Genomic DNA, 27,093 nt, shown 5'->3' with positions numbered 1-27,093 from the left:
AAGCCTGGAGCCCAAACATCATCTCACCCATTAATTCACCAAGTGGCCTAAGGTGTACTGCTACTATCTCTATTTCAGCTCCCATTGGTATTTTAGGGATAACAGCATTATTCTAGAATTACAGAAGGCTGAAATAAGGCTGGCATAAGGATTATTGAGACAATTCATGTGCAAAGCTTTGTACCCTTGAAATACAGTATGTTAAGAATAATTCCTTCCAAGTAAATGTGTTCGGGACCAGGTTGAAATTTAAACTGTGAAGAACCTGACCAAAAGGGATGGGGGTGGAAAGCATGGCTCACAATCCACTGGGAAGCTCTCAAAAAATGATCACTGAAAAGAATGGCAGCTGTTCAAGTACAATTTAAAATGTGACATTTCAGTTAAGCTTGCCCAGGAAAACATCCTGGTGGATATTTCACCTCTAATTAACAACATGAAAGAATACACTTTAATTTGCTCTGCAGAGCTAGCAAGTATGAGCTATGAAAAGAGTGAAGCAATTTCCATGGAAAGAGCTCCACTTTGCAGTTAATAGCAAGAAACCTGTACCGCTAACAGGAAATGCAGCAGATATTCTATTCTATTTACATACTGGAAGCAAGCTTGAAGAGAGTTTTATTTCAAGGGAGTGCACTTATGTAGCTAGATCATCAAACAGAGAAAGGCACACAAAACTAAAAGCCTCCCGATAGCTGAAAGATGATCCCATCTATCTGCCTAGTGAAGAAAACCCATTTTAGATGTTTATTTGTTATATGGAATAAACCAGATCAAATCTTGCATTTAAATCAAATGTTCTTCTAAAACATGTTCCAAATGATTCAGTGAAGTTATTGATTTTGGACAGAGGCTCCAAAAGGCAGCTCCTGTGTCATATCAACAGGCTTGCACAAGCATGAACACTGGGTGGATTATGTCCTTATCTTTCTGTCTTAAATGTGCAAATATTTCCCTTTTCAAACTATATGAGCATGTAACAATCTAGTCGTTTAAGGAGTTTGCAGAGAGAACACTTGCATTTGATCAGGTTATCCACCTAAACTTTTTTATGCATACTAACAAAAGAAAACTAGCTCTCTCTCATGTTTCTTTTCTTACCATGCCAATAGCTACAGGCCTCAGCTCAGCGTTCCATTCTGTATTACATATTCCCTACTCGATACTTGCAAGGTCTGAAAATCTATTAAAAAGGTGGACAGAGTAGGCTTGCCCAGAAGTCAAATAAGATATTACCAGGTAGCAGCATACTAGACGATGCTTAATAGCAAGCAGCCTTATCCTATCTGTCACTAGGCCCACACTCTTCACTATAACTACTGCTGCTGCTTCAGTGCTTTCCTGTTGCATAGATCAACCTCTGAGGCCAGTCCGTCAGGCAGAAATCTTACATGGGAATATAATGTGGTGCTTCATTAGTACACATGATGATGGGAAACAGTTGGCTTCATCATTCTCTGCAGGATCTTCATATTCTCTAATATTTAAATGCAATCTGAAAGCAGGCAGGTGCCTTATACTGAATTAAGCCCATTGGTCCATCTAGCTCAGTGTCATCTACACTGACTGGCAGCAGCTCTACGGAGTTTCAGAAAAAGGATATTTCCAGGCCTACCTTGAGCTGTCAGGGATTGATCCTGGGGCCTTGTGCATGGAAAACAGATGCTCTGTCACTGAGCTGTGTCCCTTTCCCAGCTCACATGCATTATTGGTATTGTTGATACTAATACTACTAATAATTAATATTTATTTTCCTAAGAAAATATTAAGATCCCCAAGAAAACATGGTGTATTCTAAAAGCAAACCCCTATGCATGTTTACTCAGAAGTCACTCCCACTTTGTTCAGTTGGGCTTTCTTCCTAGTAAGTGTCTTTAAGATCACAGCTTAAGGGTTTTTTTAATATATAAAAGCAGTGTGCAGCACAAGGGAGATAAAAAATTCATGTAGTATTTCAAAACCTATAAAGCCGTCACAAAAACCAGACTAAGCTTCTTTCTTCCTGTACAGTAAAACTGCACTAACACATGAAAAGTAAGAAGAAACAGGGAAGGTTTGGGGCAAGGGATATAAGACTTCAGCTGGAAAATAAACAATTGAATAAATACCTAAATTGAAAATAGCATTGCTACCAACTATAACAACACATTTTAAAAGTCATCTCACTGTGCACTTGAAAACAAACAGTTGCTTGTTTTAAGCTTTGCATATAATTTTAATTACCCAAAAGATTTGTGTTTGAAAGTGCTATTTGACATTCTATTCACGACTTGGGAGAAGTTGCCTTTTCATTTTGATGGTCAAAAGTACACACACTTAATGAAGTCAAATTCTTGATAAAATTCTTAATTCTAGTTTGATCACCTCTCACATTCCATTACTTCATTTCCTTATCCCTCTCCCCAAGTTAACTAAAATTGCATTTGAAGACAGTGTTTCTTAAAGAACACGACAAATATTCTACCATCAATTTTTTACAGAATATATTTCTCATGCAAGACCAGTGAATTGTGCTGCTGTTAGCATATTTTAATCCTTTTATTTATCATCAGCACCTTGTATGCTCGAAATAGAAAGAAAACCCTTGTCTCCTGATTCCTGTGTTTTCATGATGCATAGAAATGGGCTCAAAAGAATTTGCTGAGTAGACTGCTTTCCCAAAAAGCAAAATTTAAACTAGAGTTTTCCATACGGCTTGCATTTTCCCTGTTTGCTAAAAGGAACAGCCAAACTTCTTCTCTATTGAACCCACTGAATACATATTATGAGAAAAAGGATAGTCACTATTTCTCAGCCTAATCTACCTTACAAGAGTGTTGTGAGGAGAATATGGTAGAACACAAGTGCTATCCCAAGATCATCAGAGAAACAGCTGGATTAAAATTGATTATTAATAACTTGTGACTCATAAAGGCAACCCACTAACAACCATTCAATATCCTATTTTTGCAGTCCGATGGTGGCAGCAAATCCAGGAAGTTTACTGAGCCCCTGGAGATCTAAAATGCATGTCTTGTAGTTTGTTTTTTAAAGTTGGTGGGTCACAAATTGTTCAGGCTTGTTAAACAGATGAGCTAGCAGTCATTTACTTTTTTTAAAGCACAACAAAATATGGTGAAGCAGCAAAGTCAAGTGATACAGACAAACAGCTGTCAAAGTATGCTGGCTAGGGAGAGTCTTCTAACGTTGAGAGTCCATATTACAGGTAGAAGGTAAAGCTGTCTTGAAAATATTGTTAGAAAGAAGGCTGAAATATAGTTATGACACAAAGACAACTGGTTTCTAAAATTAGAACATATAAAATGCTACTGTTCCTTGCCAATGATGACTGAATGAGTTTATGAATCTATGCTGAAAGCCCCTTCCCATAAATCCAGTTCATGCTTCCTGTATCTTTCACACACCCCTCATAAAACTAAAGGTGTGCTTGGGTCTCCTTAGCAGCAAGAATATTTTACGTAAGAAAAATGGCCACAGGCAATCCCACAGTAAGAATTATATTAGGCAGTTGGCTTCCCAAAGGATGGTACAATGATACATGTCTGCTGTACAACTTAGGAAACTGGCTCAAATTCCACTTAGTTTCAAAGCTGTGTGAACACTAACTGTCAGTTCAGCTGTAAATCAGGTACCTGGATCCAGTGAGTATATCCCACAGTCCTCTCTGGCAAACAGATTTTTCTATTATTTAAAAAACTAGAGAAAGGTAACCGTGAGATACAAGAAATGTGTGGGTGCATTATGATAAATGAAACCTCTCTCAGCACACTGTCAGTTCTTTGAAAATGAATTGTCTGGCTCCGGCCTTAAGCACTTGGCAATATGAGACTACGAAAGAAACCATAAGATGTAGCTAAAGTTTGTCCTATGGATTACAGCTCATAGCTTGTCTGGGACAGCTAAACCATGAGCCTAGGTTTGGATGCCATGCTAAGCCAAAACAATGCTCGGCACATCACAGCACAGCAGCAAAATGATCGAGGACGAGCTAAGCAGCCATGATCTCCCCTCTGGGAGTCTGCACATTTGCTTGCTCATGTTTGATTTAGTGTTACATGTGAACTAGGGCACTGTGTTCATGCATAATGCTAAAACACAGAACATGAGGATGAACCACAACAACCCTTTGGCTCACATGCTCTTCCATTCCATTCGTCTCCTCTGGTATGGCTACAGGGAAAATGAAAGCTTTTGCTTCCATTTTAGATTAACTACTTTTTAGCGTTATGTCCAAACCCTGAACTATGGTTTGTTGAAGCAAGCCAATTTTATAGCTTATGGCTTGAAGTTGGCTTGCTTTAATAAACCATAATTAAGGATAATCAGATTGTCTGGGCTCAGATGTGATGACAAGCTGTGGCTAAACTAAAACAGAAGCCTCATGGCCGTTCTGCAGGAGGAAGAGGGAGCATGTGAGCCAAAAGGTTGCTGTGGCTCATCTTCCTCATGCTAAATCATAGCACTACAAATTGAATTTGATGGATTGTTTTTTGTTTTTTACATGAAACACACTTACAGAACAATTCTAACCCCCAATCTGCACTGCTGGGGTGGAGTGTGGATGTGTGTTGAATGAAGCAGATATTTCCCTCCGCTAGCTATGCTAAACTCTGGTACGCGGGGGAGAGGTGTGCCCACTGTTACAGAGGACCCGGTTGTGCCTACCAACATGTGATTTGCTATGCAAGTATTGGCCAGACTAGGGATGGGAAAGAAATTCAATTCAGTTTGAATTTGAAGCTGAATCTATCAAATTTGCAGTTTCTGAACAGTATGAGAACCAAAACACAGCCATCCTTCGAAATTCATGCTTATCCAAATTTTGTGATACAGTTCTCCAATCAAATAGGATTTACAAAAATGCATATATTAGGGGAAAGTGTGCATAAAAATGAATATATCCGTGAAAATAAAATACAAAAATGCATTCTGTTAGGAGAAATTGCTTGCAAAAATGTGTACTTTAGTCAAAACTGCATACAAACATGTGTCTATTAGGAGTAATTCACACTAAAACGCAGAATTTTCATGACAATTTTTTTTAAGAAATCACAAATTGCTACAGAAAGGTGGAGAACTGATTTTAAGATTGGAAAAATGAGCAACTGAGAGAACCAGAACTGACAGATCTTTCCATCATTTGCCCAGACCCATATCTGCTTAACTTCAGCAAGATGTCTATACCATGTGACCTCAGACCAGGCATTTGGACAATAAGGAAACTGTTATTGATCATATATGGGTAACTTGCTGAATTCTGTCCTTAAAAATCCATGTACCTCTGGACTTTCAGACCAACAATTTTTTAATTCCAATCACAATAAGCTAGCGAGAGAAACCTTTTATATAGACTTTATGATTACAAATTGGCTATATATATATATATATATATATATATATATATCCATTATCATGGAATGTCGAGTATTTAATATTCTGGTGAATGTCGAGTACTTAACAATCGTCTTACTTTTATTGCAGTTATACTAGACCACATATGAAAGTGTATGATTTGCTTTCTGAAAGAGAGCCAATGTGATTTTTCAATGATTTTAATTTGATCTGTAGTTCTAATGAAGGAATGGGATACATTGAACAATAAAGAACATTTACTTTGGGAGTATTGGCTACTTTAATTCTTAAGGCTCTTAACAGTGGGATTGCACTAAGAGGTAGTAATACTGAGTTCTGTAAGAGAATGTAAGCTGCCCAAATCAATTTTCCACAGTAAATTTAGAGTGGGATTTTCAAAAAGGAAGTGGACCTCTATCTTGGCTAGAGCTAAAAGTGTTATTTTTAGGCAGTAATTCCCACCTTGTTTGTTGCGCAAATTACCATTTACTATAAGCTGCCCAGGGAAGTTTATGTTACGGATTGGCATACAAATGCTGAAAATAAAATAAATAAAACAATCTGCAGAATAACCTTTGGAACAAGTAAGAGCAGGTTTATGCTGGCACAACTCTTGGTGGGATTTGCTTGGCAAATCTGAAAACCTCCACAGTCCTCTCTTCTTCCCCTCACATCCATCCCAATTCTTCCAGAAGCCACATATGGCTTGCGCAACACAGTTTGGTCATCTGTGATCTACAGTTGCGGCTGTCTAATTGATGACATGAATAACCTGTTGCTCTGCTTTAAGGAGCAATAAGGACAGAACCGTTTTGGGGTGTGTGTGGATTTTTTTGGTTTCCCTAGCATATTGCAATCAATTTGTTTTGTTGTGCTGGTGCTTATTCTTGGTGGTGGTGTCAGTACTGGCTGGAGCTGCAGCTATTGCTAGAGCTGGTAATTACAACTCTGTGCACAACTGCCCATGTGTTGAGCTACCAAGCCTAAAACTTGGAGCATCTCCTCAGGCCACTAAAGAGTTCTTAGGTACTAGACTGGCTCTGACCACCCAGACTGGCCACTGTTCTATTTAACAAGGAAGGTCTCTAAATATGTTCTGTTTAGGCTGGGGCAGGGATGGTCTTTCTCTGTTTCTGCCAGCTCTTGGCTTGTTTCCTAGCTTAATCCCCTTGACACTGACTCCTAACATGACCTCCCAGCTTAGCCTCTTGACTATAGCTACCTATGACAGAGTCCTGATGGGACTCCAGTATATGTTAATCATAGATTTTTGTGATTAATTAAGTCATTGCTTTTAATGTTTACTAAATTGTTGATTTTAATGTTTTGATTTGCAAGCCATCGTGGAAACCTTGTGGTTGAAAGACAAAATCAAAATATTTTGTGGTAATTATTCTGCTTGCTTGACCATGAATAATTGCTGGGTAATTGCTGTGTGCTGACAATGGCTTTAACTCCAAATATTAAGATGTGCTAACTGTTAAGTCTGCTTTTTTAAAAGCAAGCAAAGGAAAGATACACACACTCAAGAATCTAAATCTCACTGAATTAATGACAAGACTGAATACATTTCAGCAGGTGCCTGCAGAATCATTAAGAACACATACAAACTTGTATCTGGTTTAGGATTAGGAATCCTGAATCTCTGCTTTCTATTTTTTCCTTTAAAACAGAATTCCCATTAGCTTTACAAAGTGTTGAAAATATATCAGAAATCAGGGCGAGCCCAATGAGTATATCCAAAGGTCATAAAGAACATTTCAATGTCTTGCATGGTTCCCCATCCTTCATGTACAAATCAGGCTCTTAAAAAAAAAAAAGGATCGGGGTGGGGATCTGGTTAACTTAACATCTGTTCTAGGTAAATTGGGGGAAAGCATTCTTAAAATTAACAAACATATAGAAGAATAACACTTTTTAAAGAATTAATATAGCTTCTACAAGATTACGTCCTGTCGCACTAACCTATTATAATTATTTGGAAAAGTCAACAGACGTGTGGATTTGGGGGGAGGAGTAATCTGGTGCCGTGAAGGCTGGTGGCTCCAATGTCAGTGGGGCAGTGAATCTGCTCCGGGTTTTAGTCCAAATTTTCAAGGAGCTGTCCAAGGTGCTTTCACTTGAAAGTTCAGACTAAAACCTGGAGCCAATTCATTGCCCCACTAACATTTGATTGAGCAGCCTCCACTTTCAGAAACCTTGACAAAGTCCCTCACGAAAGACTGGGAAAACTGTAGCAGTCATGAAATAAGACGACAGATCCTCTTAGAGAGCAGTAACTGGGTGAAGAAAAGGAAGCAGAATAGGAGCTAAGGAGTAGGGCAGTTCTCACAAAGAGGATATAAGAAGTGGGGTTCCCCAAGGATCTGTATTGGGACCAATGCTTTTGAACTTGTTCATAGATCAGAGGTGGGGAGCCTTTTTTAGCCTGAGGGCAACATTGCCTTGTAGACAGCTTCCTGGTGCCACATTCCCACAATGGATGGAGACCAAAGGCAACAGTGGGCAGAACAACGGATGTGACTTTACCTTTGTATAGTAGACCACAACCCAGTCATACCAAAGTTAGAGGTTTCTACATGTGCGCACACACACACCTCTGACAATGGCTTCTAATCATGAGGACTATATACATCTCCAGAATCAGAGGCAACATGTCTCTCACTCCCAGTTACTCAGGAACAGCAGCAGGAGAATGATTGCCCTCATGTCCTACTTGTGGGCTTCCCATAGGCTTCTGGTTGGCCACAGTGAGAAACAGATTGCTTGACTAAATAGTCCTTTGGCCTGATCCAGCAAGGGTCTTATGCTTTTAATTGATTCTGTCACTTTCTGCAACAACTTCAGGCTTCTACCGTCTAGTTCCCACTGTTGTGGTCTTCTGCCTCTTATCTAATTTTTCATCTTTCCTCTTTGCACTCTCTCTCTCTGCATATCCTCATCTATCTATAGGGAACAGCTCCAGCACTGGGGGACTGGAGAAGACCTGCCCTGGGAGTGAGTACCTGAGCATCTGGGTGCTTGCTGCTTGCTCCTCCGGGTTGCTGTCTTTAGAGACAGCTGAAGTCCCTAATAAGTACTTCAAGGACTGGGACCCCCTGCCTCACCCTGACTCCAGAGAGAGAGAGTGCAGTCAATCCTGCAGCCTCTTGCATCAGCTCCTGGCTGGGTCAGGGGGCATAATAGTCTGGCTGTTCTTAGATGGCGGGTCTGCCGCCTGCAGGGTTGCCACCAAAGGGATTGCCCCCTGGGGAGTCCCAAGGGCAAGGGCACTACCCTCTTCTATTTTTTTTAACCAATGTAGAGGAGGGTATATGGCTCACGTGTAGTTCCTGTGCAGAGTGAGAACCTATGCAGTAAACTGAATAATAGGAGAAAGTCGCCAGATGCCTTCAGAGTGAGAGTCTGCAACTGGCAGAAGGCTGGCCATACCTGGGAGTGAGACGGGGGGAGTGGATGTGCCCTGTGTGGGGTTATTGAGTGAGTCTGACTGTTCCCAATTCTCTCAGAGGCCTACTGGGATAACTGGTTCAGGTAGATTTTGTTGGTGGGCTCTTGTTGTGTCCATATCAGGATTTTAACAGGAGTCTTAGTAAGGAGGTTTCTGACAGTGGAGGCTGGTCGCTCCGATGTGATGCCACCCCAATTTCAGTGATCATGGGTAGAGGGAGGTATGGCCATGGGGAGGTGGTGAACTATCATAGAGGATGAGGGCAAGGCTACCAACGCCTTATTCCTCGCTTCCACTCCTCTCATGGACAGGTTCCTTGTTGCTCATCTGCTGTGCCCATTGACCTATGTGTCCTGTTGTTTAACACCAGATCAGTACACAGTAAGACCACACTCATCCATGATTTGATCGTGGATGAAGGTGCTGAATTGGTGTCCATTACCAAGACCTGGGTAGATGAGCTGGGAAGAGCTGGTCTGACCCAGCTTTGCCCACATGGATACTCAGTGCAACACCAGCCCAGGCTGCAGGGATTTGGGGGGAAGAGTTGCTGTTGTCTACAGAACTTCCATCTCTGTCACCAGGAAACCACTCTGTCCTGGAGCTGACTGCGAGGGCCTACAACTGGTATAGGGCCAAGGAGACAGTAAACTAGGGTTGCTGCTGGTATACCATCCACCCTGCTGCCTGGCAGCTTCTCTGACCAAGCTGGCAGAGGCTGTCTTGGCTATGGTATTGGAGCCCAGAACGATAATCCTGGGTGATTTCAATGTCCAGGCTGAGGTTACCTCTAGTGTTCTGGCTCAGGACTTCAGCCTTCCCTGCAGAGGTGGTGGCCAGATTAAGATGGTTCATCCCTGGAGGCTAATGGAATCCACAGGATTCCTGAATGCCCTCTGAGAGTTCCCAGTAGATAGAGCAGGTGACCTTGCTGAAGCCTGCTGTGGAACAGCAAGGTGCATTGGGCTCTTGAGCATTGTGGAGCCTGGTTTGCACCTTGGTACACCAGTGATCTAAGGGCAATGAAACAGGCTGGATGATGGCTAGAGAGCAAGTGGTGAAAGATGTGCTGTGAGGCTGATTGGGCACGAGTAAAACATCATAATCATGCCTACTGTATGGTGGTGAGGGCGGCAAAGAAGGCTCACTTCTCTGCCACCGTCGCATCCTCAAGTAGCCATCCAGCACAGCTTTTCCATATTGTAGGGGTCTGTTGACATCAGCTCCAGGAAATGGAGTTTTAGACCCTTCGGAGGCTCACTGTGAATTGTTTGCAAGACACTTTGAGGGTAAAGTTGTTCACCTCCGTAGCAATCTTGATGCCCCATCCACATCTACTGTAGTCCCCAGTGAGGTGTCCAGTGCAACGTCTGCTGCAACTTTGTGGGATTGGTTTCAGTTGATATGGCCTGATAATGTGGACAAGGTGCTTGTGACGATGTGGGCAGCAACGTGTCCTCTTGAACCTTGCCCTTCTTGGCTTATTAAAGCTTGCTGAGGGGGTTTGACCGAGTGGATCCAGGATGTGGTCAATGCATCATTGCAGGAGGGAGTGGTTCCAGCCGTCCTGAAAGAGGTGGTGATCCAACCGCTCCTGAAAAAGCCCACCCTGGACCCATTGGTTTGTGACAACTACCGCCTGGTCGCAAATACCTCCTTTTTAGGGAAGGTGATTGAGATGGTTGTGGTGCAGCAACTGTAAGTGTTGTGCCCCAGTCAAAGGGAGAGTTAGATCTGAGAGGGGAGTCAGATGAGGACAAGGCTCCTTGGGGAGATGAGTGGGGAGGGTTCTGGCAGCCCTCAAACTCCCATGCCCGGCACTTCCACCAAGGCAGCTCCTGCCCCGCTTGTGAGTCCAACGCCTGAGCAGTTGGGAAGCGACTCTCCAATCACACCATCTACTCCCATGCAGGAATCTCCACCAGACACTTCGAACGCTTCCCAGCCAATCAGCATCCTGCTTCTCGAGGCCAGGCTGTCACCTAGCGAAGCCCCACTGTCATATGGGCTGGCTGAGACTCATCCCCCCTTGCCCCGCACAAGGAAGCGCAAGAAGAGAGACTTTCAAACGGTGAAACTCAGGCGGAACTGCCGCTTACGCACAAAAACCTTCCCTACTTAAGCCAGTGTCTTCCAAGGCACAAGTGCTGAGTCAACTGTCCCCAAATGCTGCAGAGACTGCTTAGTTAGGATAGTTAGGGAAAGTAGTGAGTCAGAGTAGACAGGTGTATGAAGCACACCACTTTGGAAGTAACCATAACTCTAATAAAAAGAGAAAAAGACATCACCTTGCCTCAGTCTGAATCCTTCGTCTCTGGGCAGGACAGCAAGTACTTTGGATGAAACAGATTATCTTGACCCATTCCACTCTGGGTTCAAGCCTGGGTATGGGACTGAAACAGCCTTGGTCGCCCTGATGGATCACCTTTATTGGGAGAAGGACAGGAGGAGTGCAACCCTGTTACTTGTACTTGACCTCTCAGCAGCTTTTGATACCACTGACCATGGTATTTGTCTGGGTCGACTTCGTGAGATGGGTATCGGAGGCACTGTTTTACAGTGGTGCCAATCCTATCTCCAGGGTCATTTTCAGAGAATAGCATTGGGTAATTAATTGTCTTTCGGCGCCGTGGCAGTTGTGCTGTGGGGTGCCACAGGGTACCATCTTGTCCCCCATACTGTTTAACATCTATATGAAGCTTTGGGAGCAGGCATCAGGAGATTTGGGGTGAGGTGTCAGCAGTACGCTGATGCTATCCAGCACTATTTCTCTGTAACATCTGAATTGGGAGAGGCCGTGCAAGCCCTGGACCACTGCCTGGACTCGGTGGTGGGCTGATAAACTGAGTTTGAATCCTAGTAAGACAGAGGCACTGTGGGATGGTGGTTCCCAAGTTTGGATAGTTGGTCAGTTGCCTGCTTTGGATGGGATCATACTCCCTCTGAAAGAGCAGGTTCATAGTCTGGGGGTGCTCCTGGATCCATCTTTGTCGCTAGAGGCCCAGTTGACCTCAGTGGCTAGGAGTGCCTTTTATCAAGTTCAGCTGGTAAGGCAGCTGCGGCCATTTCTGGACCGGGATAACCTGACCACTGTTGTCCAAGCACTGGTAACTTCCAGCCTGGATTACTGTAATGTGCTCTATGTGGGGCTGCCCTTGAAGTTGGCCTGGAAGCTGCAAACTGGTGCAAAATGCAGTTATGAGACTGCTCATTGGGGCAGGGTATTGCCAACATGTCACCCCACTGCTGAATGAGTTGCACTGGCTACCTATTAGCTACTGGGCTAAGTTCAAGATGCTGGTTTTGGTGTACAAAGCCCTATACAGCTTGGGACCAGGATACCCGAAAGACAGTTTTACCCCTTGTGCTCTGCAGGTGAGGGCCTTCTGTAGATACCATTTAATCAGGAGGTCCATTCTGAATAACATAGGAAACAGACCTTTAGTGTAGTGGCATCTACCCTTTGGAATTCCTTTCCCTGAAATATTAGACAGGTGCCATCTCCGTTATCTTTTTGGCACCTACTGAAGACTTTCTTCTTTCAACAAGCCCTTTAAGTAGAGACCTTATCCCAGTCTGCTTCTGTGTTGGAATTGCTTTTAATGCACTGTAAAAGCTTTTTTTAAAAAATACGTTTTTAAAGTTTTTTTTTAAAAAAATACGTTTTTAAAGATGTTTCATTTTAATATGTTTTTAAGGATGTTTGTTTTAATAAAGTCTGTTTTTATTATGCTTTAGAGTATTTTTAGTGCTTTTGTTTGCTGCCCTGGGTTCCTACTGGGAGGAAGGGCGGGATATAAATCTAATAAAACAAACATCAGGCAGTCCTACCCCACCTCCTTCCTAGGACTGTCTATGTTTGAAAATTATCCCCCATTACACTCTCAAGCTATCTTGGTGGCCAGCCAGCTCCAGGTGCTCTTGGATGAAACTGATTATCTAGATCCGCTTCAATCCGGTTTTAGGCCCGGTTTTGGCACCGAAACAGCCTTGGTTGCCCTGTATGATGACCTATGTCGGGAGAGGGACAGGGGGAGTGTAACTCTGTTGATTCTACTTGATCTCTCAGCTGCTTTTGATACCATCGACCATGGTATCCTTCTGGGGAGACTCACGGAGTTGGGAGTTGGAGGTACTGCTTGGCAGTGGCTCCGCTCCTACTTGGTGGACCGCCTCCAGAAGGTAGGGCTTGGGGAGCATTGTTCGATACCCTGGACTCTCCATTGTGGAGTCCCGCAGGGATCAGTTCTGTCCCCTATGCTTTTTAACATCTACATGAAGCCGCTGGGTGCGGTCATCAGGAGTTTTGGAGTGTGTTGTCACCAGTATGCTGATGACACGCAACTCTATTTCTCCTTTTCATCTTCATCAGGTGAGGCTGTTAATGTGCTGAACTGTTGCCTGGCCGCTATAATGGACTGGATGAGAGCTAATAAACTGAGGCTCAATCCTGACAAGACTGAGACGCTGTTGGTGAGTGCCTTCTCCGCCCAGATGGTGGATGTTCAACCTGTTCTGGATGGGGTTACACTCCCCCTGAAGGAACAGGTTCGTAGCTTGGGGGTTCTTTTCCATCCATTCCTGTCTCTCGAGGCTCAGGTGGCCTTGGTGGCACGGAATGCATTCTACCACCTTCGTTTGGTAGCCCAGCTACGCCCCTATCTGGAAAGCGATGACCTCACTTCAGTTGTGCGTGCTCTGGTAACCTCTAGATTGGATTACTGCAATGCACTCTACGTGGGGATGCCTTTGAAGACAGTTTGGAAACTACAGCTAGTGCAAAACGCAGCTGCTAGACTGTTGACGAGGACCAGGCGGTCCGCACATATAACACCTGTCCTGGCTCATTTGCACTGGCTACCTATTTGTTTCCGGGCTAAATTCAAAGTGCTAGTTTTGACTTATAAAGCCTTACACGGCGCGGGACCACAATACCTAGCGGAACGCCTCTCCCGATATGAACCTACCCGCTCACCACGTTCAACATCAAAGGCCCTCCTCCGAGTCCCGACCCACAGAGAGGCTCGGAGGGCTGTAACAAGATCCAGGGCCTTTTCAGTAGTGGCCCCCGAATTATGGAACAGTCTCCCCGATGAGGTACGCCTGGCGCCTACACTTTTATCTTTTCGGCGCCAGGTTAAAACCTTTTTATTCTCCCAGGCATTTTAACTTAATTTATTTTTTAGCTTTCAATTTATACCAGGCTGTTTTACTGTTTAATATGTATGCTTTTTACTGACCTTTGTAATTTTATTGTGTTTTACTCTGTTGTGCACCACCCTGAGAGCCTTTTGGCTGTGGGCGGTATAGAAATCGAAATATAAATAAATAAATAAATAAATAAATTGAAAGCATCCTCAAAACTATTCTTTCAGGAAAGCCTTTCCTAAATCACCAATGCCTCATGTTTTATGCAAATTATGATTCAGTTAAAATTCCTGTGCTCCATTACCCAGACACGGTTGCTTGGTGGGGTGTAGCTACCATGCTGGCTTCCAGGCTGCAGCATTGCTGCAACTTGCCAGGAGGGAAACAGGGGAAGGTGAGGTGGTGGGGAAGTCAGGGCTGTGTATATGCACCAGCAGGAGCATCAGATTGGCCCCAACCTTCCCACTGCTCCTTCTGGTAAGCAACAGTGATGCCACTACCAAAAAGTTAGTGTTGCGGCTCTGATCAACTGCAAAAGCAGCTTCCGCCAGTGCTGTAAGCCACCATGCTGCCCTGTCTTCTCCCTTACATGCATCCTATCTGAATAACTTAAGCTGAAATTAGACATTACAGAAGATCAACAGTTCCACCATTTGTGCACCCCAGCAACATCTAGGGGTCACCAACATATCACTCACAGGCACCAATATGCCCATCAGCACCTCCTATGGCACCCGTGAAATGTCTCAGTAAATATCCCATCAGAACTCCACAATGCATGAGAGATTGTTTGCTCTGCTTGCTCAGTTCCTATTGGCACTGGCTGAGTCTCCTTCACTGAACATGCCCCTTAAAAGTGCCTAAATGTACTGGATGTCAGGACAGGACACTCAACCTCCCTGAACAGAGAACAACTGCAAAGAGCTTCTCTTTGTGAACAAGTGTAGTGATGGCTAATGTACAGCTTTTTCCTCCCCTGCTGGAGCGGCATGCCAGCACCATGGTGTACTCCAGTCTCTTTTTCTACTCTTTTAGATGAGGCAGCTATCTTGTATTATGCCATGTCCCCACGGCAGCCATTTTGTGATTAGTACCCACACTTTCTCAAAACAGTAAATGTACCACTTGCCCAGAAACGTTGGCAACCTCTGATGGAGTAATATAAAAGGTGTGACATGATATCATTGTGACTGGATTTTTTTTGTCCCTGTAAGGATCGACCAACAAAGCAGAGCAGGGCTCTGGAAACATGCAGTGAGATATCTTACATCAGGGATTTTGTAGTACTATATGTTACAGGAGAGAAAAGAGGTAGGAGACACAGGGCTGCAATTTATATTGGTAGCCATACATTCTCAGTACCTCTCATTTTGACTTTAGAATACAAGATGTGACACCTTTCTCTACCCTACATAATAAAAAATATGGATAATGCTAAATATTTATTGTTTAATTTACAATATTTATCATTATATATATATATATTTAAAAATCTAAAGCAGTGCACAACATATAATTATAAAAGTCAGCTAGGTCAATAAATCAGTATAAAACCATAAAGCAGTGCATTTGTTAAACAACAATAAATAATAATAATGTTTCTTAAAAAAACACCAGCTGCCTTGCTCCAATATTCATGTCTCTCCCTCCATGTCCTGTAAAACTCAAGTGTTTGCCCTAAATCTCCAGATTACTGAATCTTGAAAACAAATAAATTATGCAACGGGCCATATGTGAACTAATGTGTATTATTTGTTCCCTGCAAATTGGTGTGAAATTCTTTGGGACACAGAACACAGATCATTTCAGACATAACTGATAATCTCCCCTCCACTGCAGAAACTTTGATTTTCTCTTTCACTTCTGATTTAGCATCAAATCACAGTTTGCTGTTACATCTGAACCAGGCAAAATTTGGCTTGTGTAAACCATACTGAGCCTAGTTGGGATATGATTGCAAACTATGGTCCAGAAGTGAGATGGCACATCAGATCACACAAGGGAAGGGAAGGAAGAGAGGAAAGAGGGAGTGTACAAGCCCAGCAGTCATTTACATGGTGCCAAACTATAATTTGGTTTTTAACCTTACTTGACTCAAGCTTCTGGGTGCAGAAATCCCATAGCTTGTTTTAAAATACACAAGTTTTGAATTCAGCATTTTTGGTGCTGAATCTCAGTTACCTTTTCTGCCATCATAAAATCATAGCGGAGTGATTCCCGGGTACAAATGGCTCCCAACAAAAAAACGAAGACTATATATAGAAACCACCTGCAAACATAAAAAGTAGTGTCAAGCAAATGAGAAACATCAATAATTTTTCTAAATTATGTGGGGCATCTATTGCCTTACAGTAGAAAATTCTTCACAAGTCAACAATCAGTGATAGTAACATGTACAGTTTTTCTTGCTCTACATTCTGAGAATCCTCTGGAAGTTGCTTCATGTGCAGCTTCAGTTGCTTCCCTGAAAATATAGGCTTCCATATGAAGATAAGGACAATTGAAATAAACTTTTCCACCATCCCCTGCAATCACCTGTGCCCCCACAAACCTTCTGAACAATGTAGCATGGGACATGAGTTGCTGATGGAGGAAGGATTGAACATTTTCATAAGAACATAGGAAGCTGCCTTATGCCGACTCACATCATTGGTCCATCTAGCTCAGTATCGTTGACACTGACTAGCAATGGCTCTCCAGGGATTCAGGCAGGGATCTTTCCAAACTCTACTTGTAGAAGCTGGGGACTGAACCTGGGATCGTCTGCTCTACAACTGAGCTATGGTCCTTCTCCATCAAGTTCCTTAAGTTATCTTAGACAAGCCCAATTCAGGGCAATTGCCCACACCCCCATCAGCACCATGCATTGCAACCCATGTTGAAAATGCTGATGTAGAAACTAGTCTGATGGCTGCCCCTGCTATGGGATAAAAGTGCCAACCAAAAACATACTGAAGGGGACTGATGACATGTTATAGTTGGGTTTGGTAGTTGACCCCAGCTTACAACATTAGAAGCATTTTCCAGATGGAGTTTGAGCATCATATTCCAACTCACCAAACCTGGAAGCCACTAGGAATGTAAAATGGGGAATAGCCAAGTACTTTAACTCTGGCACAAGGTCTGGCTACAAATCAAATTATTTTTCTGTAACCAAAGTGAAAATCATTATGAAGGCATCAATGTATCTAATTTATTATGAATTAGGGATGAGTGAGAATTTCGCTAAAATCAATCTTGGCATTGGATTTCTCAATAGTTTGGAGGCTTGCTATCTTTGCAGATTGATCCTGAATGCTGTGAGTTTCCATGGCTTTTCCCAACACCTGAATGCATCTAACTTTGCTTTGCTACTGTGAAACTGACCAACCTACCTCTTTGCTTTGGTAAATTGACACTGATAAGCCTGTGTTTTTGCTTTGCTAACCTGAAATTGACCAGGTTGTGTGTTTGCTTTGTTACCTTTGAACTTTCCAGCCTGTGTTTGCTTGTGAAATTGACCACACTGTGTGTTTGCTTTGTTAGCCTTAAACCTACAAGCTTGTGCCTTTGCTTTGATAAGATGAAACTGATCAGCTTGTGTGTTTGCTTTGCTAAGGATAAACTGACTGGCCTGGGTTTTTGCTTTACTAATATAAAATTGACCAGCCTGTGCCTTTGCTTTGTGTTAAAGTGATATCTTGCTTTCTCTCAGGGCTGGGGGGATGCAACACCATTTGGGAGGAGGACAGGGGGAAGGAGGGGGATAGGGCGGGTGGGGACTGACCAGAGGAAAAGCAGCTTTCTTTTCTTTTCTGAAGAGAAAGCATTGCTAATATTACTTTTTGGGAGGAGAAAAAATCAGAACAATAAAAGCAAAGAATAGGGGGGAAATAATTAACCCCAAATGGAACTGCCTGCCAGTTCGATGAAATGCCATCATATAGGCACCAACAAGCAGATCTCATCCCTATTATGAATTCACATCTAATGGGCTCTTTTTATTTAAGAGTTCTTTCTAAAACCATTTAGCTGTGAAATTTATCTAAGGATCTGCAATGGATGTTAGAGAAAGACATAGCCTATTCATTTAATATTCCTCATGGACTTTTTCCCTTTTAAGATTTACATCAGCTCTAGAAGAATCTGAACATTCTGGAATTCTTATATAGGTTCTATATCAGAAAGGGGGAGGGGGGAGAAAAATATCAATTCATTCATCTCTTTGCTAAGCTGCTCTGGACAGAAGGTGTTAATAAATGATTATTTGGCTGGCTGATAAGGTTTGATTTGCCAGATAAAAAAGAGGTTGTAATATGAACTGGATTTATCACAAGTAGGAGATACACACATGACAGAAAGAAAGTTACCAGGTTATACCCCCCCCACACACACACACTTCGTTTTAGGGGACTTACGAAACACCTATAGCAGATAGGGATCCTAGAGGGATGTTTGCTTCAGGCTTCCTGAGATCACCACTCATATTGAACCCAGCCATCACACCTGCATTTTGGGCACACACAAAAATAAAGAGGACACTGTGTTAGATTGCTGTAAAGACAGTAGGCTTTTTTAAAACATCACTGGTGCGTGTGCTGATATCAGTGCCTTGTATACAAGCTTTGTGATTAAGCAGTCAGGTATCCAGTGGCAACAAGCTGCTAACTACATGTCCACAAAGAGGTTCTTTGTTCCATACTGGACAATGGCACTGGAAGAAAAAGCAGAGATTTAAACAAAAAAGGCTTATCTCAAAACTATCACTTGAAAGCAGTCTCTCTCCAAATGACCACTGACATTCAACTCTCCACATCATTCATACAGGCCATGCACATTATGTGGGTAGTTTTCTCCAAATATATTACAGGTTCTGACACATTCACAAGAAAGCTCATTACAAAATGTTTAGATCATGATCCCTCAGGACAAAGGGATCCATCCTTTGCTTTTTATGTCACTGATTACTGTTACCCATCCTCTACATCTTGGATAGGTGGGCTCCCCTTAATTAATTAATTGTAAAGTGTTAGATTGGGAACAATTTGAGAAGACAAAAGCCACATATGTACATTGAATAGGGAGGAGAAGGGATTACTCAGCACACCCAACATGTATCTTTTTTCCACATAAAAGAGAACTGGAACTGAACCAAAAAAGCACTTTCCTATGCTACAGCTTACAGAAGCCCAAACAATGTCAGTTCACAGGGTCAATAATCACCACCTACTTTGCCTCAACTTACCTTTGCTCTCCTACTTACCTCAACTTTACATTTATATGGTATCAATTAGCTAGTTTTAAAAATGCTGACTATCTTTCTGTTACCAAGATATTCCTTTTGATTCTCTCTAGTTCTAATCCTTGGGCATTCCAGTCCAATAATGGATACTGCTTGATGCTTTTTGTATAAAATGGGTTTTTGTAAAATGGTTTTTACCTGTGAGCTAAGAGGGAATTTGTTTGTTTCTCACGTGAGAGCTGGGTGGTTGGCTTGAGCAAATAGATGCAGTTATTAGCACCTGCCCATTATTATTGCATGTGTTGTGATTATCATGATGGCCTGGAGTGGCTCTGTGTTGTGGTGGGGAGTGCTTGAATATGTATTGGGGAAGGAGACAGGATGAAGAGGGTCCATTGAAATCAGTTATTCTGGTTATTGGGGGAGGGGAAGGCAAGGCTGGAGGAAGGTGAGTCAGAGGGGTGTTTACAGATGCTTGCATCCTCACACTGCCCACCCTCCCATCCATGATATCACTGGAGGTTCATCCATTATGCCCAGTAGCCTGTTAATTATTACTGAACACCAAATCAGTTCATAGTAAGACCACGTTGCCACAGTTCATAGAAGCTCCTTCTGTCTCATCTGGAAACCTCTCCATTTAGAATGGTTCAGGGAGACTTCCGTATCAGTCTTGAGGATGCCTCAGGGCCAGCTCAGGATTTTGTGGCCTCCATGCAACCATGGAGTCCATGCAACCAGTCCTAGAAAGTCACTGGTCCAATGCACAGAGCAGAGCATACCCTTGGTTTAGTCTTTGCCCTTAGTGGAGAGAAGGGGTCTGGATATGGGGGGGGGGGAATCATAGCGCCTTTGTCATGGTCAAAATACTTCCTGAATTTTAGCAGTAGTGATACCCTGCACGGACGAGGGACCAGTTCAGATGGTCTGCCCACAAAAACTAATAGAATCTGGAAAAATCATGAATGGGGAATTTCTTAGTAGGCTGTAATGTTGTCTGGATGCAGCTGTAGGATGGATGAGGGCTAATAAACTGAGCTTGAACCCTGGGAAAACAGAAGCACTCTGGGCGGGTGGTTCCTATGTCTGGGAGATTGGCCATTTGCCTGTCCTGGATGTGGTTATTCTTCCTCTGAAAAAACAGGTTTGTAGTTTGAGAGTGCTACTGGATCCACCTTTGTCACTTGAACCTCAGATAGATTCAGTGTTTAGGAGTGATTTTTATCAACTACAGCTGATGCACCAACTCCAGCCATTCTTGGACAGGGATCGCCTGGCTGCAGTGATTCATGCATTGGCAACCTCAAAACTTGATTATTGCAATGTGCTCTATGTGGGGCTACCCTGTGCCCGGTCCAGAAACTCCAGCTGGTGCAAAATGTTGTGGCTAGACTGTTGGTGGGGACAAACCACCAGCAGCACATAACTTTGGTGCTTAAAATTTTGCACAGACTGCCCATAGGTTAACAAGTAAGTTTCAAGGTTCTTGTATTAATTTACAAGACCTGTAAGAACTGGGGCCCATGATATCTTAAGGATTGCCAAATCCCTTATATCCCTGCCTAATCACTGAGGTGTTTTGGCTAGTCTCTGTCCGCGGTTCCCCTTGGCTCAGCTACTCAGTTCAACTACTGGAAGGCATACATTCATTTATGTAAAATGGGGCCACATACAATGGGCACAAGCCTGTGGAACTCCCTTCCAACTGAGATTAGACAGGCACCCTTCTTGCGGAGCGTCAGGCATATGACACATAATTTATTATTCCAACAAGCATTTTAGAGTAGTTTTCTGTTTTTATGGTGAATTTTAATTGTTCTTATTTTCTGTATGGTTTATTTTTATGTACACTGCTTAGAAATGCTAATGATTAAGCAGCAAATAAATGCCTTAAATAAAATAAAATAGGTGTCTGCTTCTACCTCTGGCTGCTTCCTGGACCAAGATAGACTGCTGACAGTTTTGCATGCTCTAGTAACTTGTTGCTGTGCAGCATTGTGTATTTAGGGGTATCTTTGAAAATTGTCTGGAAAGTGCAGAATGCAGCCACCAAAATAATGTCGAGTACCTCTGTCAAGTGGTCTCATATAATATCCATTCTGTGGAATCTGTACTGCCTGCCTATATGTTACTGGGCCCAATTCTGGTATTAACATATAAAGCCCTGGAACCTAGGTATCTGATGAAGGGCCTCCCCCATATTAGCCTGCCCAGACACTAAGGTCAGTGAGGTGTGGGTGTCTTTCTCGTCCCACTGGTGAGTGTAGCTTTCTGTATGTTGATACAGGATAGGGCCTCCTCTGCAGTGGTGCCCTAACTGTGGAGTTCCCTCCCCCTGGAGATACAGATGGCCTCAAAACTGTCAGGGTGCCATCACCTCATTAAGACTCACTTGTTCTCCCAGGCCTTTGCAGGATTTGTCTAGGTTCTCTGGGTTTTAGGACTGAACCTCCCATTCCAACTGAAAAAGGAGGTACTGTGGACCTGTTTGTTTTTATGATGACTGTAAACTGTTGTGTTTAACTATTTTAGGAATGTTAAATGATATGTTATTTTATTTGTATGTTGGAAACAGCTCTGTGGTCAAAAAGTGTGACCAAAGCAGTCTATAAATATGATAAATAACAAGTAAATAAAAGCATTCCAACATCCCAGTCTGATCACAGCTATTATAAAGTGCTAGTCTAGTATCGTATATGCTTTGATTTCAGTGGGTCTTATTTGGAAATATCTAAGACTGAAATTCTGAACATACTTACTAGAGACTATATCCCACTGAATTCAGGGGGAATAACTTCAGAGTAAACATACTTAGGATTGCTCCACAAGCATCGGATTTCAGCCAAAATGAGTGAACTGTTTTATGCATTTCTATATTAAAACGGTATTGTAAAAACTGGCCGCCTGCATCGGGAGAAGCTTTTGGTATTTTTGAACTATCTATAGTTATTATTGAAATATTTCTGATCTCATTCAATAAAATCAACATCTCCCACACCCACAGCTTTGCATACAACTTGTGCAACAGTTTGTTTGGATGACTATTACTATTACATTACAAAATGTTATGGAAGAAAGCCAGTAGCTTCATCTGAGATGCTTTAAATATCTATTACAATGAAAGTAGCAGAGCTGGTTGGTTGTGTGGCCCTAAAATAAAGTTATATTGCTGTTGCTTGCATCATATGCATCAGCATGTTTAACAAAAAATCCAGAGACACTGAGAATAAAATTTGACCAGCAACCTTCAATTCATTATTTTTACTATTCTCCACCCAGTAAGTCTCTAGAAATTATTTGTTAGTCTGATTTAACAACATTGGAGCCAGATAGTGACCTAGGTTGTAACCCAATACATACTTACTTGGGAATAAGTCCCATTGAACCCAATGGAGCTTACTTCTGAGTAGACATGTATTGGATTGCAGCCTAAGTTGCAGAACTCTGCATTACCATAAATGAGAGCCAACTATGACCTTCAGTTCTGGCATGCTGAAACAGGAGGAAGACTGCTCCATTTGTGTAGCTACATGCAGGTGCCTCTGTCAGACTGTCACAAGCTATTAATCCTGCAAACCTAACAGGTTCCTGGGAGGGTGCACCAGGGCCATCAGAAGCATTGGATCTCTCTCTTCAAGGGCAGAAACCTTGGACAGGGAGAGCTGAGGCCCTTGCCTTAATGAAATTGAAGCTCCAATGTTGATAGGGCCACAAAGGAGTTGTGCTGGGGAAAGAACCCAGTCTTCCATGTGCTGAATGAGGCAGATGAAGCACCTTCAGTTTCCCACCTACCCCAGACTCAGAATTGCAGTTTAAGATGAACAATGGGTTTGGAACCCCACCCTTTTTCATAGAGAGCTGCAGTCTTTCTGAAAATATTACTCAAGTTGCTTTCTCCCATTCCAGAATGTGAGAGCAACCTCAGTTTAACAGGTGCATCCAGGCATTAAACAAGCACTGGCAACAAATTCCAATTCTGCTAACCCATACTCTAATAAATTAGGGCCATGAGTACTTAAATTTAAAAAATGTATTCAGTACTCCCCATATGAAACTGCCAGCAAGGTTATCCACCACAAATTGCATTTTAGCCAAATATTTCCTTATGGTCATTAACTCTTAATCAAGATCTTGCTCTCCAAAAATGTTCACTGCTATTTTTTTAGACTGCTGCCAAGATCAATAAATGGGCAGCCTGTGTCAAGCCAAAGACAGGTCAGGACCCCGTATACAAATGCAGTGAGCACCTCTAGCTTGCAAGTAAAAAGTTTGCAGACAGGATGTCAGATCTAGAATGGTTTACACAGAGCTCTGGGAGAAGCAAAAAGCTAGGCTGGAAGCCAATTGGGGCCACAGAGTATCCTGCAGGAAGAGCAACTGGTGAGAAGGCTTTACTACTATCCCTCCTTACATCTTCTGTGCCGGCTCTGTATCCCAGGATCTTAAGGATCCAGATCAGGCCAGCATAATTTACAATATCCCCCTGAAAATAGCCCACCAGCTTATACATCAGGGACTTCATAAACCTGTTCTGATGTTTGCCTAGGAATGCAAAACAAGGGCATTCATCAAGCACCTCACAGGCTACAATACTGGGCTAGTGGGCTGTGTTTGGGTTGGTGAGTCACATGTTTAGGGAGGGTCTTGTTGGAAAGGGAGTTCAGGCAAGATGCACTTATCACACAGCTTCATTGTTGTCTTTGTTCTTTCCCCCAACATCAAACACAAAACTCTTCAGGACTCCTATGGAATGCAGGGCTCATTTCAGACAAAGGAAATATCGAGTGACTATTATGTTTGTTGTGCGGTGAACAGTTTTAAGGCCACCCCAAACATCCTTTTTATTGAGCATTCATGATTATTTGTGCTCATGATGCTATCAGAGCCGTTATACGCAATCCTGCTTTCAATACTATTTGTGCCTACAACAGTTGGGGTGTGTGTGTCATACTGCTTCAGTCCCAGTCAGTGCATATCCTGTAACTTCCTGCTGAAAATCAAGACTTTAGGGGAAAGTTTGTCCTGTTTTTTTTCACTCTATAACCCCTCTGGACAGCAATAATGTGGTACCATTGAGGAAGCATTGCAGAACTAATAAAGCAGAATAAATCCACCACTAAACTAGCTATTATTGTGTCAAGAACATGTTGCCGAGTACAGCTGCAATTAAACAGCAGTCCAAGGGCCCCCCAATGTTGTTAAATGACTACATTGCAGTAATACATTTTGGATAGCTAGGAGTGCTTGTTGTAGAAAAAACAACAGAGTCACATGGCACCTTAAAGACTGCCTTCACAACACAATGCTCTCATTGATTATTGTTAGCCACTTTGAACAAGAACAACAACAAGCTGTGGCTTTAGAAGTAAAACTGTTCTGATGCCTGAAAAACCCCGCTTCGCACCCGGGACTTACCGGATTGCGAGGCGTGTTTGCGGCCCGGGTGAATCCGGAGCCTCCATGTTTAAAAAGGGCAAGCGCACCAGACTGGCATGACGCAGTCACGGCGCGCTTCTAGAGGGGGCGGGGCATACGAGCTTATTTAAGCTCGCGCTGCCCGCCACCTCTCCCTCTTCATAATTTTGGCACCCGCCCTACCCTCCCTCTGCTGCAGTGTGATTCATTTGGTCGCCTCTGGGGCCGAGTAGGAATTTTTGGCTTGCCTGCGTTTTAGCCGGCGGGTTTCTTTTGCCTACTCCATACTGTGGTTAGTGGGAGGGGCATTCAGGGTTAGTACGGGTGTTTTTTTTTTGTGGTTATTAGGTTGATTTGGCTGTTTGAATTTAATATTTAATGGTCGCTTTATTGAGGAAGTGCGGGAAAGGTTGAAGGTGAAGGGCAGCTAGGTGACACCTTTAGGCACCTTTGGAGGTGATAGGCGGTTCCGGAGGCCTGCAGCTCCGGGTTTTACGGCCCGAGGGCAGGATACGGGTCGCCTTTGGGGCCAACAGGTCTCATCCACCCGGAGTTTCAGGGCACCGGGGGGCGGTGACACAGGTTGGCCTCCCTACGCACAATTGGAGTGTGGTCAGGGCAAGGGGTTGACAGATTGCACCCCTTTGCCCGGCAGGGGTTTGGGTCGCCCAAATAGCTGCAAGCAGGCTTTGCCTGACTCACCAGTTGAATCCCGCACTTATGTTCCCCTTTGCAGGTTCATTATCATAATATGAATTTGGTTTAATAAAGTGGCCCGTTGTTTAACCCATCATATTGTGTCTGCGTCTTATTTCACCCCTGGGTCGCAACTCCCCAATTCCTAGTTTGGTTTTCTCCAAATAACAAGAATATTTCTCTTGCTCCAAGATGCTTTAATTCCAAGTCCATCTGGAGTTGCACTTAACTATCTTGTAACCGCTTCTATGACTTTATGCTGTGAAGCAGCCTATAAATCTTAATTATTTTATTTATTTATTTATTTAGACCATTTATATACCGCTTATATTTAAATAAAACTCTAAGCTGTGTACAAGTCAAAACATCAATTACAAAAAAAATCAATACAATACAATTAACTGAACAAAACATCCTCTTTAGTATCAACATAATATAAACATTGCATATAAAATTAAGTACAAGAAATACAAGAAAAAACCCATAATATACATAATAGACTAAACAGAATATTCCCTAAGTTTCAAGGGGAAAAAACAAGTTAAAACAAGCTATTTTAAACATAACAGATTAAACAAATCAGCTCATTTCTTAACCATAGTACAATAAAAAGCAAAACAATTAAAACAGCGGGCCCCCTTTATAACAAAATTTTGTCCAACTACAGTTGAAAAAAATGTTGTTTAGTTTACTCAAAGACACCCTTACAAGATCAGCATATTCATATTTAAACATATCAACATTCTAAACCAACACACTCACGCTTACCTCTAATCACACTCTACAAACACTCACATAATTTCAACTCACATCCTATAAACAGCACACTCGCATATCCATACCATGAGAACCACTCAAATCTACATACAGCGAAATAATACACACACGCATTCTAGGTACAACATTCATACCGAATGCTCCCCCTTGTTTCTCACTCAAAGAGGCAGAAACTATGCCCACCAGGCTCTCACCCTGTATATAATATTAATATTAATAACAACAATAAATTTAAATATATATATTTATTATACTTCTATCCTGCTCTTACATATTCTCCCCAGTGGCGTCCCATCTATGTAACTGTCCACACTCATGTAGCTTCACCAGTGCTACAGCATCAACTGCTCCCACACCATTAATTGGGGCCAGAAGCTGTTTAATTGTGCAGAAGGTGTTAATACTATCACTATCACATGATAAACTCACTGATGGTAATATGAAGGCTCTTGTGTGATAACGTATTTTACCTTCACAACAAACTATTATTTTGTTTCAGTGGACCTACACTTGTACGCTTGTTTAGGATTGATATTAGGGTTGCCAGGTCAGAAGCATCCCAAATCCTGAGATTTCAGGGATAGGCCGTAGTGATGTCATGGGGCCAGCCATAATGATGTCATGGGGCAGGCGCTAGTGATGTCATTAAGCATGATACATTAAGCATCAACCACAGTTGCTTGGAGCAAACAAATAAATTATTTGATTGGAAATTAGGATAGAAATCTTAGCTAAGTGAGGATGTTCCCAGGTCCAGCTGAAGGGACGGGATCATTCCTTTTCACCTGCTTAGGGAGCCTGGGCAGGGAAAATAAAATCTAGCCTACTTGCTTCTGGCAAGAAGGGTTTAAGTGTCCTCAGGTCAGGCCAGGTTCCAGAAGACCATTGCAGGAAGAAGGGAGCCTAGTGTTGTGGAGATGTTAGATAGGAACACTCAGGAGTAAAAATGGATGTCCCTGAAGGCTGCAATTCTAAGCACACTTACTAAGCCCCATAGAACTCAACAGGACCTACTTCCGAGCAGATATGGTTA

At 42.6% G+C, this 27,093-nt stretch overlaps 1 protein-coding gene across 6 annotated transcripts in view; it reads right to left on the bottom strand.

Moving 5' to 3' along the window:
• SLC12A8 (solute carrier family 12 member 8) overlaps positions 1-27,093 on the bottom strand; it is a 113,217-nt gene that overhangs the window by 15,334 nt on the left and 70,790 nt on the right. For all 6 annotated transcript variants that reach the window (XM_061609037.1, XM_061609035.1, XM_061609038.1 and 3 more), the window contains 2 exons: positions 18,349-18,436; positions 16,133-16,220 (listed from right to left, as the gene is read on the bottom strand). In XM_061609037.1, the coding sequence (XP_061465021.1) occupies positions 16,133-16,220; positions 18,349-18,436 (176 nt within the window). The remainder of the gene's footprint in view (positions 1-16,132; positions 16,221-18,348; positions 18,437-27,093) is intronic.

This window comes from Rhineura floridana, chromosome 2 (genome assembly GCF_030035675.1).
Source record: "Rhineura floridana isolate rRhiFlo1 chromosome 2, rRhiFlo1.hap2, whole genome shotgun sequence".
Classification (NCBI taxonomy): domain Eukaryota; kingdom Metazoa; phylum Chordata; class Lepidosauria; order Squamata; family Rhineuridae; genus Rhineura; species Rhineura floridana.
This window is presented reverse-complemented; position numbering and strand designations above follow the sequence as displayed.